The sequence below is a fragment of the Oryzias latipes genome, chromosome 20 (assembly GCF_053564925.1).
Source record: "Oryzias latipes strain Hd-rR chromosome 20, Olatipes_Hd-rR_3.1".
Lineage (NCBI taxonomy): Eukaryota > Metazoa > Chordata > Actinopteri > Beloniformes > Adrianichthyidae > Oryzias > Oryzias latipes.
The window spans coordinates 23,659,823-23,678,196 of NC_136256.1; the positions used below are offsets into that span (position 1 = coordinate 23,659,823).

The 18,374-nt window shown below is 39.7% G+C and overlaps 1 protein-coding gene and 1 long non-coding RNA gene across 3 annotated transcripts in view; one reads left to right on the plus strand and one right to left on the minus strand.

The window, feature by feature from the left end:
* Positions 1 to 200: 200 nt before the first annotated feature.
* The window catches only part of LOC105356694 (uncharacterized), a 28,727-nt gene continuing 10,553 nt past the window's right edge, over positions 201 to 18,374 (minus strand). Inside the window, exons 2-6 of one of the 2 annotated variants that reach the window (XR_013652196.1) lie at positions 15,347 to 15,683; positions 14,967 to 15,140; positions 12,500 to 12,580; positions 12,231 to 12,398; positions 201 to 727 (exon numbers count right to left, since the gene is read on the minus strand). This is a non-coding gene — a long non-coding RNA (uncharacterized LOC105356694). Of the gene's footprint in view, positions 728 to 11,360; positions 12,399 to 12,499; positions 12,581 to 14,966; positions 15,141 to 15,346; positions 15,684 to 18,374 lie in introns of those variants that run through there. The other variant, XR_002292591.3, reaches the window with a different exon arrangement.
* en2a (engrailed homeobox 2a) lies at positions 3,911 to 8,280 on the plus strand. The gene is given in 5 exon segments (NM_001104744.1): positions 3,911 to 4,461; positions 4,463 to 4,466; positions 4,468 to 4,680; positions 4,682 to 4,745; positions 6,287 to 8,280. Coding segments are annotated over 5 exon segments (807 nt in total). The 5' UTR covers positions 3,911 to 4,255; the 3' UTR covers positions 6,607 to 8,280.

An 18,374-nucleotide genomic window follows, 5' to 3' on the forward strand; every position in this document is an offset into this window, starting at 1 on the left:
CGACTCCAGAGGATTTCTTTTACGCAGTCAAACTAAAACACAACACTAATGTTCCACGACAGAAAAGGCAGAAGTTTGAAAAGCAAGTATTAAAACCAACTTGTTCGTTGTATTTAGAGTTTTGGATGAACCCTTCAGCAGTAATTGCCAACAGACTTGCAACTTTAAAATTTGCCTTTGGATGAGAAGACGCAAAAATGTTGTTTACTTTTTTTTTTTTTTACTTGTGATTCCTCCTAAATCTGCCCAGTTACCGTAATTGTAACACTCTTAGCGAATTGCTGGGACAACAAAGGCGCACAGGTGCAACTGTTCCCCCTTTCTAAAAAATGATCATCAAGCCTATTTCTCTTTCTTTCCACAATTTATATATTTTTTTCTATATAAAAAGGGCACAGAATTAAAGAAGCCACAGAAAAAGCAAGCATGATCATCAAATGTAGAGTCGCGCTTTCAGGTTTTGAAAGGGACAGGAAGCTGGAGGATTTGCTGCGACCCCTGCAATGGTGACAAAGCTGATATCTCAGAGGCCCCCATTCATCTGGAGGCAGGGATGGTGACCGGCAGAGGGAGGGGCGCTGGGCCCCGGGATGCATCTGGAGAGGTCCCACCGCCTTCTGATCTGTGAGCTGGCACACATCACGGCGTCCATTCACAAATCCTCCTTCTGCGCGTCACCTTTTGTAGTACTCCACAGCACTGAGCGCTGGTGACGTATAACACAATCCTACCGAGAAAATACAGAAAAAATAGGTTATAGGAACTCAAGGACAGAGCACATGCGCACTGTGCATACGATGGGTTTCCAGGAGCAGGAGAAAGGGAGGGGGGACAGGGCTATAAGTGAATATAAAATAGAGACTGCACAGAAATCTGATGTATACAAGCAGAATAAAACTGCTTTTGATATAAACAAATAAATACAAAATTAGGCAAATTATTATATGTATTTATTGACTTTAAAATGCAATAATGAAAATGTATAAAAAAAAACTTGTTTTAAGCTTTTTATTCTGTGATCTATAACAACGCCTGACTATGATTTTGTGAAACAAAGACGAGGCCTCTGCTCCACGTACCATGATTTCTCGTAAATGATTTTGCAGAAACAGCTGCACGGATGTTTCAGCAGTGATTCATGTGTGAAACGGCGATGCTCAGATTAAGCAAAAATAAGAAAAAACACCTTTGAAAGGAGCTGCGCCAGTTTTGGAAAAGCAGATTTTGCACATTTGTCATTAAAAATTGTTTTTGTTCATTTTACCAGAGTAAACCAATATTACTCAAACCGTTTAGCTCACAAATAGGCGATAGGGATAAATACATGAAAATGAAAGGTAGGAAAAATAAAATAATTTTTAAAATGGGTTTATTCGGTGCAAGGGGACCAACAAACTGAAAAACCGACTTTTGCGAATTTAACTGAGAGGCTTAAGTGAAAAATGTCATGATTACACTAAAATAACAACACGATCTGTCACAACGATGCTTAAAGTTCAAGAAAAGGAAATGAGAAAGAGTTTATTTACCAGTTTAATAATATTTAGCTTTAACTTTTAAACAAAGTGCAAACAAATATTTATTAACAGAAAAGTAAATCATTGAGAAATGTATCAATGCAACTAGTAATAATAAGAATCGCAATGATGGATTTACTATAAATAAAACCTAGAGTGAGCAGACACTAAAAAAAGATTGCTTACCTAAAAATAAATAACTGTTTTATCAAAAAAGCTTCATTCAAGTAAAAGTTTTATTTAAAAACTTCTGAATCTTTGTTTAAAAGTGTTTGTTTTTTTCTTAATTTATAATAAGAATTTACAAAGGTCAAGAAAAAAAAACCTGTATTAGGGCTTAAATGCAAATTGGTTGGGGCATTGAAATCTGCAGTTTTTCGCAGTGCACAAAGGTTTTTGTTCCAATTCAGAGTTTGAAATGGTGTCATTTCCTCCAGACATCCCCGTGTTGCTGTGAGGTTAGAGGCCAAGCCCAGGCGGTAGCGGCCTGTCTGTGGCTCCATTGTCTGCTGCTTATTTGGCGCTGAACATTAATCTGCACTTCCCCTCACATACGAGAAACAATCGCAGCATGAGAGAGGCCTGTCTAATTACATCTTTCACTCTCAACTTTCCCTGCGTGGATTGGAGACTCTGTCATGGGGCACATTTGCAGCAGAAGCGGCGAACGTGTTTTCCAGTTTGGAATCAAGAAAAAAGGAAGCTAAAATTCCTCCAGATTGGCCTAACCGTGCAGCATCTGTGCGAGGTCCCACACAAACACAGACTCACTGAAATTACAGACAAATACACCTGACGCGAGCGTGTCGATTATAAGTGAAAACTACAGCATCTCACGTTTTAATACTTGGATAAAACACCATGGTTTAATCTAAATTAGTTTTGTTTATTACCATGGATACACGTTTCATTTCTGCGTAAAAATAAGCAGTCAAACAAATGTCATTAAAATGAATGGATACTAGCCCTGTGTTCCAAAAAACAGTTAAATAACTAAACAATGATTTGTATCTTAAGCAGAAATTTTAAGAAAAGTTAAAAAAGGATCATTGTTTTTCCAACAAACTGAAACACGGAGAAGCTCCTCACTGACTTTGTCTGTGCTTTGCTCTTCCTCATCCTCGCATCCCTGCTTCACTCACGCGCAGTCCTGGTTCAAACGTCGGTGGAGAACCGGCTCAGCCACCGGCGGCGCCCTGGGAGAACAACTGCAAACTTTACTCTGGTCAGTAAAGTTACTCAAAGTTTTGTCTTTGCCGCGACTCTGGGTCGGGAGCGGCGCGCACAAAACAGTTTGTTTGCATCACTGATTTCTTTTAAAGGGATACGGACCCAGTTCTGGGTCGAGCGCAGCGTCACGACAGGCAAACAGCAGAACATGGGAAGACTCATCACGCTTCCCTGCGCCTTTGAAATCACACAAGAAGGACTCTCGGGCTGTCACCTTTCATTTCTGATGAATTTTACTACCAACTAAAAGACAGAAGCGGAGTCCAGAATGAACAGAAATATTCAAATGCGTAAACGACGTGCTGTTCCATAAGAAAACAGAGACGTTTTAGATGATTAAACAGAAAAAAAATGCTTAAGTAGTTTAAAATTGAAGCTTTGACGTGCCAATTTGTCGTTTTCTTACAGAAAAAGACAATTTCAAGTTGAGCTCTGTTTGCATCTTGTGTGTGTATTTAATGTAGTGCGTAATCCACATCCAGTAAGCTTTTCATTTATATCCAAGATCATATTTTTTTTATTTGCGTAATTTTCAAATCCTGGATTTCCACAATAGGTCATTTGACGTAAAACATTTATTCCTTTAGGTAAAGGTGTTTTCAGTCTTAATTGGGCTAACGTGAACCACGTGCACCCACTAGAAATACATTTTTTGAATATTTTGTTTTAAAACTATGTTGCGGTGCATTTAAATGCGCTGAAATGTGTTTTTTCTTCTCTCATCGGGAATGCCTGCCCTGTAAGCAAGGAACCCCGGGGGTCCTTGCGGTTCACTTTGACAACCGATGCTTCAATCACCTATTGTTTTACGCGCACTGATGCGCACTGCGCTTCCAAACTCTCAAATAAATAAAATAAAACATGTCACCGTTTCTCAAATGCAGATGAAATATTGGGAGTAGCCTGTGTAGGAGCATGCACTGGATTTAAATTAGACTTCCTCTCCCATAGTCCGGGACTCTTTCTCTTTACAAGGGAAGGATGGGCGTTTGTGGACTGCTCCAGAGTCTGCGTCATGTGGCTTGGTTTCTGGCATGCTATTGGTCTAAGGCACGTGTCTGGGAGGACGGTGGGAGAGCGTCACTTAGGGGGCTCGTATTGAAAATAAGAACAAAACTCCAGAGTGAGAGTATTAGAGCATCAGTTTAGGAGCCTCTTTATTTACCCCTAGTTTAGTTTAGGTGTAGGCTTTACTGGGCACGCTGAAATCCAGTGGCAGTGAATCTGTTGGTGCGCAAATGGCAGATGCTTTAGCTGAGAGCTTTCAGTTGTAACCCGAGAGTGAGGGAATATATGTCTAAAATTATGCTTTTCTCAAAGGACACGGCCGCAAGACTTTGCATGGTGTCCAGGGCACTGCGTATTCTTTGAGGTTGTATTTATTTCTTCAACCAGTGCTGGTTTTCTTTTTGGGCAATCCCATTTCCCCGAAGTTCTGCGCGAATCTTATTGCAGCGGAGGGAGCGATAAAGGGGTTAACGCGAGTAAAGCGGGGAAAGTGAATCAGTATGGAAGAAAATGATCGCGGCAGCAGAGATGTGGTGGAGCGGCAGGAGTCGGCAGACGAATCCAACAGAGCCATCCTTCCCCTCCTGCAGGCGCCGGGGAACCTGCAGATTCCTCACCGAGTCACCAATTTTTTCATCGACAACATCCTGCGGCCGGATTTTGGACGGAGAAAGGACGCAGGCGCAAACCGCGAGGAGAGCCTCGCGTCGCGGGAGAACAACCACAACAGCCCCGCCGCACCCCAGACCGAGCCTGTGGGGAGCACCGTTCCAGCAGAGGGGACCTCCACTCCACACACAGTCACCGGCGCAAAGAAGCCCACTATATCCGCCGAGGAGCCACTGCAACCCCTGGGGGAGAGTGGAGACCAGTGCCTAAGCTCAGACTCAGACAGTTCCCAAGCCAGCTCGAACCCATCCGCTTCGGCGCAGCCCATGCTGTGGCCAGCGTGGGTCTACTGCACCAGATACTCGGACCGGCCTTCTTCAGGTTGGTGGCATGCGTTTTTACAACCCCGCACTCACGCTAACCTGAAATACCCCGTAACACTGACCCCGGATGGCTTGACCGATTTTCCAATGGCAGAGTGAAGCAGGCAGCGCGCATTAGCGCCGACCGAACATTCACAAAAACGAATCCATTTCACGCAAAAATAAATAAATAAAAATACAAGCAATCAGTAATCATTTAATGCATGACAAAAGAGACACAAAAATTTACCTTTAAAGTGTAAAATTAAAACAATAACAACGGTAACGTTTTAATTATCAAAGGATAAAACAGTTTAACCAATTATTATTATAAGTCAAACTATATTAAATAACAAATTCTTAAGGTTTTTTGCCGGAATGTTCAACAGAAAGACATAAGAGGAAAGTTATGCATGCAGTAAACAGTATAAGGCGTCTATAAAATCGTATTTGTTGTTGGAGCTGCACAAGTAGTGCGTAAAAATACACAAAAATGTTCTAACTGACCAACATTAAGTGATAAGAATTCATTCTATTTTGAAAGAAAACCAGCGCAGACTCAGCGTATTAAAGCAAGGCCGAGTGTTTTTCTTTCAAAAAGTGGAGTACAACTTGTTCCTATGCATTATGTAACCATATGGAAAGGCGTGTACCTTCACTACTACGAGTTGTAAAGCTGCCGAACACTGATTCATGAACTTCTGGCCGAATTTTAGCAGCTTCGGCCGTGTTTTAGCGCACTGTTTTGAATAGATTCAACACGCGGCACTGACACAGCTCCATCGAACAGGCCTCCATCCAGTTGGAAAATTAATGTGTCTGTAATGTGAGCTGCTCAGATTCTGTTCACGTTTGTTCATTGAGGAGCTTTTCAAGTGGCGTACAAAGGGGGGAAAATGCAAAGCAGCAGCTCTGCAATCGAACCAGTTTTAGGACGAACTTTGCAGGACAGAGGCTTTAGGCTGCGTCAGCGGTGCTTCTACGCTGTAATTGACTAGTATTGCTTCAGATGGTGGCGGTGAGTGTGCAGCCTGCATGTGTGCAGCGTGCATGTATGTGAGCTGCGTGCATGTGTGCAGAGCAACAGGGAAGCATGCATGCTTTGGTTTTTGTTTTTTTGCTCGTTTTTCTTGGAGTAGCAAGATTTGTTTCATGATTTAATTTATTTACGCGGGTTTATGAATAATGACAGCAAAAAATATACTTTTCATTTGGTATTTGATTGGAAAAAAAATAGGGACATGGACACGTGGTGTTTTGTTTTCCTTTTTTTTTAGATTTTGGAGGATTTGTAGTTCTAGATGATATGGTTTTTTTTTTTGTTTGTTTTTTTAAAACATCTTTTACGCACCAAATTGTGGATACTTTTGAAGGCACTGCAATGAATGCAAAGTGGTAGAATTTTAGGCTACACTCGTGTCTGTGTTGCGCACTCGTTTGGATAATTGTTTGCTCAGCTTTAATTGTGTTTTTAAGACTTTTAGTTGCGCTTTTTCCCTCCCTCTCTGACAAACCAAATGTGTCTGTAACCCCCTACCTCCCCGTCCCCTCACGACACAGGGCCAAGATCCCGCAAACCAAAGAAGAAATCGACCAGCAAAGAGGACAAGAGACCACGGACGGCCTTCACCGCAGAGCAGCTGCAAAGACTAAAAACGGAGTTTCAGACAAATCGGTATTTGACGGAGCAGAGGCGGCAGAACTTAGCGCAGGAGCTGGGCCTGAACGAATCCCAAATCAAGATCTGGTTTCAGAACAAAAGGGCCAAAATCAAGAAAGCCAGCGGCACCAAGAACACTCTGGCCCTGCACCTGATGGCACAGGGACTGTACAATCACGCCACCGTCACGTCGAAGGACGAAAAATCAGACAGCGATTGATTTGGAAACAACACGCCTCCTGACGAAAAAGAACTTATAGTAATCCTATGATAGATTTTTATAGAGATATCACAAAAATACAGGAATATTTAATGTCACAGCACATAAAAATACTACTTATCAGTCATTTACGGATGAATCCAGTGCAAAAGGTCACAAGAATCCTTGGGTTTTTAAGGAAACCATAGCTTCCTATGGGAATATTATAGTGCTTTTTCGTTCTATGGGAGGCTTAATCAAGTCTACAATGCAATAAAATGTTAAAAATAAAGGGCCAGTGTATAGAATATACCAGCATAAATTGTTTTAAAGAATAACAGAGACATATTTCTGCAATATCACGTCTATAAAAGATGTTGTATAAAAAGTATGTTTTCATTCTTTGTTGTCCCCGCCCCTTTCAAGAGGAACACACGCTCAACGCCCCCCCCCCCTTTTTTTTATATCCAATGTGATTGTTATTATTTTGAGGACTGGCCCTCGATCTGCCAGTGAAGTGAAAAAGACTGAAGTCCAAAGACGATTTTTCTGCTGCATCCAGGCTACTGTGAATTTTAGGAAGTGTAAACTCCACTTTAATGCCAATTCTATTGGTTTCCTTCATCGTATTTGGTGTAAAAAAGAAATGGACTGAAGGAGATACTTGTGTCAAACACTGCTAATTGGGCTTTTTGTAGATCTTTTTACGCTGTTTTTAAAAAAAAAACCCCACAAAAGTTACATTTTTTTTCAAAGAAACTGAAATAGATTGTTTTTCTAACACGCCACTTAACCATACCACTAAGTTAGGCCTTGCTTTTGATTCATAGTCTTTATTGAAAGCTGTGCATCTCCCCTTCATCATACCAATGTGTCTGCACAGTTATTATAGTTTGAAATAGCAATATATAATTCATTTTGTAGCGAGATAAAGACTGTAATGCTGGCTTTTCAGTCACAGAAACAACACTGTAGCATGAAGACAATGATTAATACCATTTTCGCACTCTTGACGATGAATGCTGGTTATTGGTTGTTTTTTTTTTTATTGGAGGAAATCCAAGATGAAACTTCTTATGACATATCCATTTATCATACAAAGTAGGCAAATCTGTCAGTGACTGTATTACAGATGTTGGAAATCGCTTATTGTTGTTGAAAGGACTTCATATGTGTATTTATATAGATTATATTGAGAAAAAAAATCTATCCAATGACCAGTGTTGCTTTAGAGTAGATATCTGAGGTGTTTACACTGCTTGTTTATCTTGCAATAACTACTCTTTGTTTTTTGTTCTTATTCTCTTTTTTTTTTCGTGAATGAACATTTGTTTATGGGGCCTTTGCATGGAAGCTGCAATTTGTTCTACTTGGGAAAATAACTGTGTTTATAGACTTTGGTCCTTTCTTGACAAAAGTATGATTGAGCTAAGTTTCAGACTGTATCCATACCAAATTGTGGACTTTTTTGCCTTTCAAATTTTCTTTTTCTTTAAATTTTCTTTCGTTGTATATCTGCAAAAAGTGTGTGTGAATTAAAATCCACCAAACCGAAAACACACTTTGCCTTAAAGTTCAAGTGGGAACCTTATATGAAACATAACTGTGCTGAATCAGAGAAGCAGTATTACTTCAAATGCAGACTACTCAAGTTTAATGCCTTTATGAAAACTGCTGGTACGACATTATGAATTTACTCATCAGCGTATATCTATCTATATATGAACATGTTTAAATAAAATGACAACACAGAGTTGTAGAATACAATGCTATTTTTTATTTTATGTTTGGAGTATTCTTTGGTAAAAATGTAAATAATTTGTATCATGTATTAATTGTGTAATTAACTGACTCCTGAAAACTGCAAAAGAAGAGTAAATAAACCTTGAAGATTATACGCAAACAAGACTCTGCTCTCTTTGTGTTGCTCTTAGGAGAACCAAGTGAGTTCTGGCGGCAGAAGGACATGTAAGCCTTCATCAGTGCTGGACTTTTGCTCTCCATGAAACAAATTCATTACGTGCTGTCCATAAAAGATAAATGCATGAAATATTCACAAATTCAATCACACAGAAGTAATTTGCATTGCACAATAACCCCTTCCCCTGCAAACCTTCAGTCTGATTTGTGGAGGATCAAATTCATGGGTTCTGAGATTGAAACATTTGCAAAAGCATCCAAACATTATGCAAGGGAAAGCCTTGAACAATTCCCCGGCATGTTTCCCCAACAATGCCTTATCTCCATTTCCATACTTGCACCGCTAGTCTTTGAACGCCATGTCTAACGGCCAGTGACTAGCATTGGAGTGGATGGGGCAGCTCCCAGCGCTGTCTTCGAGACGGTCAGTCTTCCTCTCCTCCTCTGAAAAGAGCCTTTGCTTCTATCACGAGGCAGAAATGAGAGCAGAGGAAGAGGGAGGGAGGGAGGGAGGGAGGGAAAGAGCAATGAAGGTCAAAGCCCGTCATGGCTGCAGGTGGCTGGTTCCCCCACTCCCCGCCCTTCAGTAACCCATTCTCCACACACAGCTTTCTCACTCTTTATACTCATGCTCTCTGCTTTACACACATATCTAATCACTGCATTTTATTTCATTCCTGCCATGCACACACGCGTGTGCGCACACACATCCCCAGACTCCATTCATTTCGGTTCATGTGCACACGCCCCTGTTGTTTTGATCCTTCCTTCAGCGCATCCACAGGAAGTTCAGACAGGGACACTGATGCCCAAATGAGAGCCAAAGCGGTGAGGCTTCGTGGATATAACTTCTCCTGGAACCGAGAATGACTAGTCTCGTTTATGGAAGTGAGGTTCATGTGAAGACCGCCTCATCTGGGTCTTCATTTAAAGACCCACCCCAATGAAAATCATGTTTTTGGAGCATTTTTCTCATGATGGCGGTCATTTTTACAAAAAAAAAACTAAGCTTAAAATTGCATTTCTGAGTATTTCTTTATTCAGATTGTTATGAAGTAAGAGCAGAAGAAAACATGTTGATGTAAAAAGCTTGTACGTGTGACCTAAGACCTACAATGGCAAACCTGCTCCGCTCCATTCTGATGCATCACCTATAGAGAAATAGGTCCATGCACGTCTTCGTTTTCCTCGTCCGAGCTGGTATCTGGCTCAGAGTTGTATGACTGGATAGCTTCATTATGCCTCGCTATTTTTGTTTCACCGGTAATGTTAGATTGAGGTTGTTAAACAGTGGGAGAGAGAGTGTAAACAAAGGGATGATGGGAAGTGGGGGAAGACTTACTCCATGCTAACTCAGAAATGAATTTCTGATTAACTCTGCAGAAACTATGTTCTAGAAAACAACGCAGATTTTTGGAATTTAAGCTAAAATAGCACAATTATAATAAAAGACCTCTGGGAACGCTTTTAAAAAGATAATTGAATAATTGGACACAAACACAAGGAAACTAAAACAAAACAATTCATTTTTTTGTAATTTTCCTGAGAGTTCTCATGCTGTAAAAATCAATGTGTTGGATCCATCAGGAAACTATCAATGTCCACCTCCAAACACAAAAGAGCCCCATCCTGCTATGACCTCTCCGACCATCCTCCCCCTCCCCTACTGTGTCATTTACCCACAGTTTCTAAATTCTTCCTACGGCCAGAGTGGAATCTGCTCAGAGGTGCCCGGGCTTTGTGGCGGAAACATAATTAAAGTGGTGAAAGATGTAAAAGGTGAAGAATGGGGATGACATCAGGCCAATTTCACACTTGGCACTCGAATGGTAAGGTCCAAGCCAGGACTCTTGCCTCGCAACACAGATCAAAGCCCACTGTCAACGCACCAGTGCAGGCAAAAAAAAAAGAGGCAAAAGGACACCTAACTATGCTAATCCCCAGGACGAATATATTTTAATCTTGTTAGAATACAAGTTAATGCCGTGGCTCAGTGGCTGAACTTTTTGGCAAGAATGAGAGGTGGACAGAACTGCTTTTACCTTTTTTCTACATGAGGTGCCTCTGTCTGGTACTACCGGATAAACAAGAGTCTGAACAAATTTTCTTTTGGCCAAACTCAGAGAATTAACAAGCCGCATACTGTACAGCAGGCGACAGGTAGCGGCCACAGGGCCCTCCAAAGGGAAGCAACAGTGTTCATTAGTAACAGCGATGGGAGGATAAAAATCTGTTCATCTGAATCCCCACCAAACAAGCAGAGGAAATGAGTATTTTCTGGACTAGTTTGTCCCCACTCACATTGAGCTCTCCTTCCTCCAAAGCACCTTGGTAACCCTTGATCTCTCATGTATGGAAGTCAGGGCGCTGGGGCCTGCAGAAGTTGACTTGGCAGACAATAGAAACTGGATGCTTTTTGGTGAAGTCAAACCCGGGCAACTCATTTCTCACACCGTGTTTGAGTGACTCTTAAAAAGAGAATTCCTTGAGTTCACTTAAAAGAAACTGAGGACCCAAAAAAGAAAAAAAAGAAAACCTTTTCAATATTTCCCTGATGTTATGTTATGGTTGGGGACAAAAGTTAAGAGCATTTACTTTGGCAAAAGTTGTGGGAAAGGCTTTGGCTCTAACCACAAAATAGCTAAATGCAGAAAATAACTCTAAAAGTGATGAATGGATAAAATGTAAAAATAAAATTGCCCTTTAATTTTAAGTTGTGATTGCACAAGTTGCATCATTTGTTTCATTTTAAAACTCTGTAATCTTTCCTCTTTTTTGGTGCAGTTTTATGACTAGTTTGGGGAAATTACTCAACTACAATAAACATGCATGTGGAAAAAAAAAAAAAAATCACATTTATCCAAGCAAAAAGGTGCAACTTTATTGTTTATTGCATTTAATGCAACATAGTTTTCACAATATCCATCAATGCATATGTTTTTATTTCTGCTTACAAAATGAATCCATGTGTTAGAACGTTAGGTAATAATCAAAAAGATCAAGAGTTTGATCAATAATGCACATGTTAATGTGTTTTAAAAAAAGAAAAAATTGGGAAAAAGTAAAAAAATATCAAATTTTTTACACATGGAATTAAATTATTTAAACAAGAAACGACCAGTGTGAGTTGCAGTTCACAAAACTTTTATTTAATTACAAGGTTTAATAAAAAATAAAGAGATAGCCAGGTTGGAGCAGAAAGACGTCCTGAACTCCATCAAAGTTTAATGCCGAAAAAGTTCGATTCCTTTCAAACAAAACCATCATACCTTAGATGATTTTGTGTTGAATCGAGTCAACACAAAAACACAACTTTTCTGACATGTTTGAATAAAAAGCAATGTTATATGGTCTGCATGTGAAGCAGTGAAGTAAAAAAGTTGAACAGCTTTGAGAATAAAGTATGTTTACGACTCAAACTGGTTTGCAGTAGTAAAATATTCAGTGGAACTCGAGTGTACACAAAGCAATTCATGGTGTTGTTGAGAATACGATGAGCTTTGTAATGATAATTTCATAACTCATCAGTTAGGGAGAATTTGAAATCCAGAGTTAAAAAAAACACATAGCTTTAGTAGATTTGTTTGCTTCTCAACATGCTGAATGAAGATGTTCATGTGCGATTGTGTCATTTCTGGACTTTTAGTTGTGTTTCTTTCTCTTTACTGAGTTTGTGTTAGTTGCTGACACACAGTTAGACAAGGTCAAGAACACATCTGACTCACCTCAGGCCCCCTGGTTCCCCGGGGATTGGCCTGTCACTCACTTTGTGGTTACGGATCATAGTTGACAGAGACACAAAGTGAGAGCTCGATGCTGCATCAACAGCAGCTACATCATCACCAAAACCCATCTTTAGTGTGACATCTTCCTCCTAGTCCACAACCAGCTCCCTGCACGGTGGAGAGGAAGAAAACCACAACAAGAGCCAATAATAAAGTGTCATTCAGGGTGAGAAGGAAGAGCCAAAAGGAAAAAAAAGGTGGACATTTACCTCTGTATGTGCAAATTCTCTCCTCTGCAGAACACATGTGGGATTCTCTGCAATAGAGCTGTTAGGAAGTGGCAGCCAGTCCTGTGAAAGTTGAAATGATTGGGTATAATCCTTAATTTCGGTGTTTATTAAGACTGCGTACACGTCTTTGAGCGACTTTAAAAGGGTCTTCAGCTCTCTGAAAAAGCATTGGGTTGGTGTAGCGTATAGCTTTTAATTGGTGTTAGCTAGATGACATAATAAGCACATGCATAGATAGAGCTGTTTCGCTAAAGGGTTTCATTAATCTATGATCACAGCACTTTGTTCCCTCTAGAAAACGAATGCAGACACTCACACGTCACTGCATCACCTCAGAAGACAAACACGGCTGTGACCAATGCTCAAAGTAAGACAGCACACATGAGTCACGCCATTTTTTTTCTTTCACAGTGATGTGATACAAAGCAGAAAGTGACGATGTGATCAGGAAGTCTCTGTTAACGGCTGCACCAAGCAGCAGACAAGTTTCCAGATCTAGGTGGCATCTCAGCAAACAGAAAGAAAATGTTACCTCGGAAATAATTAATATACTGACATGTTATAGAAGAGTTGTTTACCTGAAGCAGGTTTAAACGTTGACTTTGTAATAAACAAGTGATTTTACAGAATAAACAATAAATGCTAGCTTATAAGGGAACACCATAATTCAGCCAGTAAGAGTGGATATAGGTACAGATACAATCTGTTTTCTATCATGTGGATACAAATATCAACTTTATAATTATAACAATAATATATTCTGTAGTAACCAAAATGAAAAAGCAAGCTGCTACAACGTTGATGCCTTACAGAATCCACCCTTATGAAAACAAAATCTGAAGAAAGTTTTAAAAAATCTAGTTTCAAGAAAAATGGTTGTATTTTGTGTCTTGCAAGAAAATAATCTTATCACGAGTTAAAAAAATAATCTTCTTTTAAGAATATGTGATTCTTAGTGATTCGAATTTTTTTCTGACAAAAAAAAAAATTCTTGTTTCGACCGTTTTTGTAACCCCATTGACAGGTTATTTGTTTTGCCTATTTAAAGATAATCTGCCAATGGGGTAAACGTTTGTAACTTTTTTTATTTTTTCAGCAAACAAACAATAAAAAGTACAGAAATGTTACCCAACACTAGTCAACCACTAAATCATTCTGTTTGGTAAAATGTATTTATTTTTTTAATATTCTTTGAATGTAGATACAATCTTTCAATGTCTTTTTTTTCTATAATCTCTGTTTCGACGTGTTTTCTTCCTGATATTCAAAAAAAAATTGTGTTTTTGCTTATAGATCTTATACAGCATGTAAAAAAAATTTACAATAAAAGTTGAATTTAAAACAAAACTGCTGCAACGCTGCAGCAAATAGATCCTCAATCACACTCCGCTAAAACCGTCCAGCCGCAAACCTGCAGACAAATTCTTTTTACTGTTAAATCTAAAAAAAGGCTTTAGCTCAGGGATTATTCTGGATGATGCAGACTGTAGTTTTGTGTTTCTCAATTTTTTTTACAGCCTTTGAGCTAAGAAAATACAGGAAATATATCCATTCATGGCGAAATACGTAAGTGAATCTTGAACTGCCACTTCGAAAGTAGATATTTTAACTCAAATAAACAGAAAAAATGTAAATATAAAAGAAATGTGATTTATAGCCAAGTGTCTCACAATGTTATCAAGATGAAGCCAGATTTGTGAAAGGCGCCAAAGGCAGCTTTTGTTTGGCACCTGGTGTTTCTCGTTGTTTAGCAACCGAATGCACACTTTCATTGACTAAGTCAAAAATAAATCTCTAACAAAAGATGTGAACAATTAGAGGATTCCAGCCTTATCAACCATTTTATACCTATAGTCGGATACCTAAACGCACCCAAAAAGAAATTCATCACGGTTTGGGCAGGAAAACGAAGCGAAGTTCAGCTCAGTCAACCGTGTTTTAGCTCGCACTGGTGGGCGTTTCCCTCTTTCTCCCTCTCACTCATTTTGCTGCATGCTTCCATTTTAACTGTTCCTGAGTGGCAGGCGAGAGGGCGGGGTTGGTGTTGGCGACGGCCATGATGGCGAAATTACTACACCCTCTCCTGAGGAGCAGCTTTACCATCAAAGCCAGATTTCGCATTATCCCAAACGATCAGGTTCAAGCCAAAACAAAGATTATCTGAGCCTTCAGTAACACGTCATCCAACTGTTTGCACCAAATAAAGGAATCAACTTAGAAGAGTGCACATTTTTTACAGAAGAGCATCTTTTATAAGGAATGCTTGGTGCTGCACTCAACCTTTTAATGGTTAATAGAGATCATGCATGATATGTTAAAGATAAAAGACTCCAAATGAAGACAGCAACTTAAGCAAAACATCTTAAAAAGAGAAGGTTTGATGCAGAAAGGCGTTTTTGCAAACTGTTTATTAACCAAATGACTTATAAAATATAAGTTTACTTACTGTGATTGGGAAAGAAAATGTTCAAAGGTGTATCCAGGTGGAAGAAAAAGGCAGCTGTACTGTCGCTGGTCTCATGGGACAGCTTAGCCAGAAAAGTCCTGGCTGTGGCCTCCTAAGGTAGGATGCGTCTGATGTGGATCACATCCATTCCCGTCCAGATCCCCACCTCCAATCCTGCAAATTAAAATAGAAAAAAGGAAGAAAAAAAAAAGTCTTCTGTGAATGACCAATGTGGCTCCTAACCAACTGCTTTCGAGGTCAAAGTTCACGATATCTCCTTGGCAACATCACGACAACAAGAAACAACAGTGTCTAGACAGGTCATGGTGCCCCCCACCAGCTACCCAGCTCCCTCCCTTTTAATGCCCAAACCACCCCACCTCTCTTGGGCTTCTTCCGGAAGGAGGTGTCAGCAGCAGCCAAGTACAGGGTAAACAGGGCAGGGTGGGGGGGGTGGCCTTTGGCCTGCATGGGGTCGGATCAGCACCTCCACCCTTCACTGATCAAAGATGAGGATCCTCCTTGCCGGGCCCTTGGTCAGAGGGGGCAGGGTTGGGAGATGAACCCTGCGATTCTGTAATCTAGACGTGTCCAGACCAATTGTCTTCTTTCACGGACCAAAATGGACCCTTCCGGTGATGCTGATTACATTAAGGAGAACAACCTCCTTTCACAGGGGCACCCACACAAAAGAGGTGCTTCCGTGCCCCTCGCCATCTGGTCCAAAAATAATAGGAAAGGTCCCAGGGAAGAAGAGAAAAAAAAAGCCTCAGCCAGTGCACAGCCTTAAATGAAAAGAACACTGAGTGAATCAATGGCTGGACAGATAAGCAAACATACAGTAAACCCTCACATTTACGCAGAGACTGGGAGGCTATCTACATCTGCAAACAAAGCCGTATACTCATGAGGAGGGCCACACATACATAAAACATCCTCATTTCAACTCATCAATGCTCCCAGACCCTTCATCAGTTCAAAACAATCTCACACTACAAGATCTGAGATGGAAATTGGATTAAAAGCATTAAAACGTGTGATGGTCCTGAATTTTTCAAACAATGGTCAATAGAAACTCAGCTAAATAATTCAAGCCAGAGTACATTAGGCACAACTGTGACTAAAAAGCCAATATGTGGACTAGACCTAAGGATTTTCAAGACATTATGCTGATTGAAATATAATTGATTTGCAACCTCAGATACTGCATGGCACTGGCCATATTTTACAGATCATGCATGCTTTTTTAAGGCTAAGCATGAAGGTGCCTTATCTCTATTAATTTATTCAAATTATATCAAATGTTCAGTAAAACATCAGCTACTGTTGGCCTCAAAAAGCCTCCTAAAAACAGGCTCTGGCAAAATCAGACCCCCAAACTGCATTCTTGTGTTTAGTTTTGAGGTGAAACTGGGTTTCATACATGTGTAGACTGAACCGCACACAGACAAACTTGACCTCCATTACGCCAAACCAGGAGGTGGTATTTTTGTCACGATTTTAGACTCAATGTGGCCCGAAAGTACCTTCAAAGCCTTTTAATTGATATCCTCAAAATGGAAATTTTGTAAAAAGATGACGTTCAGTTAAAGCCTGTTGCATCGTTTTTGAAGTGTCCTTTTGTGGTGACCTCAGTGAGGTCTGCATGCTCAAAGTTTCAGTGTTTTACTCTCCCTTTCATAAACATCTTGGGACTCTGGTTAATGTTGATGATGTGATCTGCTATGCACGGCCTGTTCTCCACTCAGTTTCAGTGCGCAAGAAAATTTGGCAAATAAACAGCCTCATTAGTGGCAAAGGTGATGGGCCCTTGATCTTAAGTGCTTCTGTCGGGATGAATGCAGTTGGATTGAGCAGACTCTACAGCTTTTTCAGCAGAAAAAAAATGACTAGAATTTTGTTGTCAACTGATACTCCAGGTCAAAGTTTTAAATGGACTGGTATTTTTGACTTCCTTTCAAGAAAAAGGTTTTTCAGATTATAGTGTAGATTGAGGTTAGGATTTATTCATGAAAATATTGTTAGATTGTAGTTTGAGTTTTAGTCAAAACCAAAAAAGCCTTAGAGTAAGTACAGGAACCTTACACTCTGGGAGATTTGTATTAACCCAACACAGTTTATTCTATCCACTGCTGCCTTATAGATAAACTGAATTGCGTGTCCTACTTTACCTTCCTTTTCTTCAACTGTTCATTTTAATCTTCATTCCAGCCAACAAACTACACATTTAAACAAAATACAAAAAAATCACACTTATAACACACTAAATCTTTCGCATCCTGCCCATAATTGTCCGATTGTCCACAATTGGATTCATAGAAATGAGTGTCATGAGTGAATTTCTGCTGGTAGGATTCATGACAGCTACTATACACCTTGAGTGGATCGGAAATTAGCGCGTGTGTCTTGAAAGACCTGCTTCAACACATGACAAGAAGCGCCTCTTTTCCTCGCTGTGATGTGGGAACATCCTGCAAGCACCTCACATGTGATATGTTCATCTGTGTCACTTCTACAGGAAGTGATTCAAGTCTAAACAATATGGAAAGGCTGATCTGAAGCAGGTAAGGTTTGGGATGCGTCAAGTAAAAAATTACACTAAAAATTACACTAAATGATTTAAAAAAACCTGAAATTGACAAATATGAATCGTGTCATAATCTTTATTGCATTTTTTTTGGTATAATCTTGCACCTTTGAGTTTATGTAATCAAAATTGGCCATATTTTACAGATCACGCATGCTTTTTTAAGGCTAAGCATGAAGGTGCCTTATCTCTATTAATATATTCAAATTATATCAAATGTTCAGTAAAACATCAGCTACTGTTGGCCTCAAAAAGCCTCCTAAAAACAGGCTCTGGCAAAATCAGACCCCCAAACTGCATTCTTGTGTTTAGTTTTGAGGTGTATGGGTTCCATACATGTGTAAATTGAACCGCATCAAGGTTTTTTTTTTTTTGTACCTTATTTAACTCTTTGGCCTTGTCTGTATTGATCAAAAGAACCAGAAAAGCAGCAAAGAGGAAGAGAATTAAAGATTGCAGGCTTGTGGTTTTGTTTTGGGGTAAAGATGCTGCAAGATACAGCGGTATAAACAAACAGTTGAAAATAAAACATAATAATTAAATATGTGCTATTTGGACAGTTTTGCGGAGTACTACAAGTACTTTCTGTGCAATACTGGCACGTTAGAACTTTGTTTTCTATCAACTCAAATGACTCCAGTGTTCTCATATTCATGAACTGCTTTGCATGTTTTTTTTTCTGCAGAAAAATACTGGCAGAGTAAAAATATTCACATGCAGCCACAGATGGATGTGAAACAAACCACTCATATCGTAGGTGCACAAGCTCAATTTTGCTCTCTATTTGCCACAAAAATATCTCTTTTTTTTTTAAAAAGAAA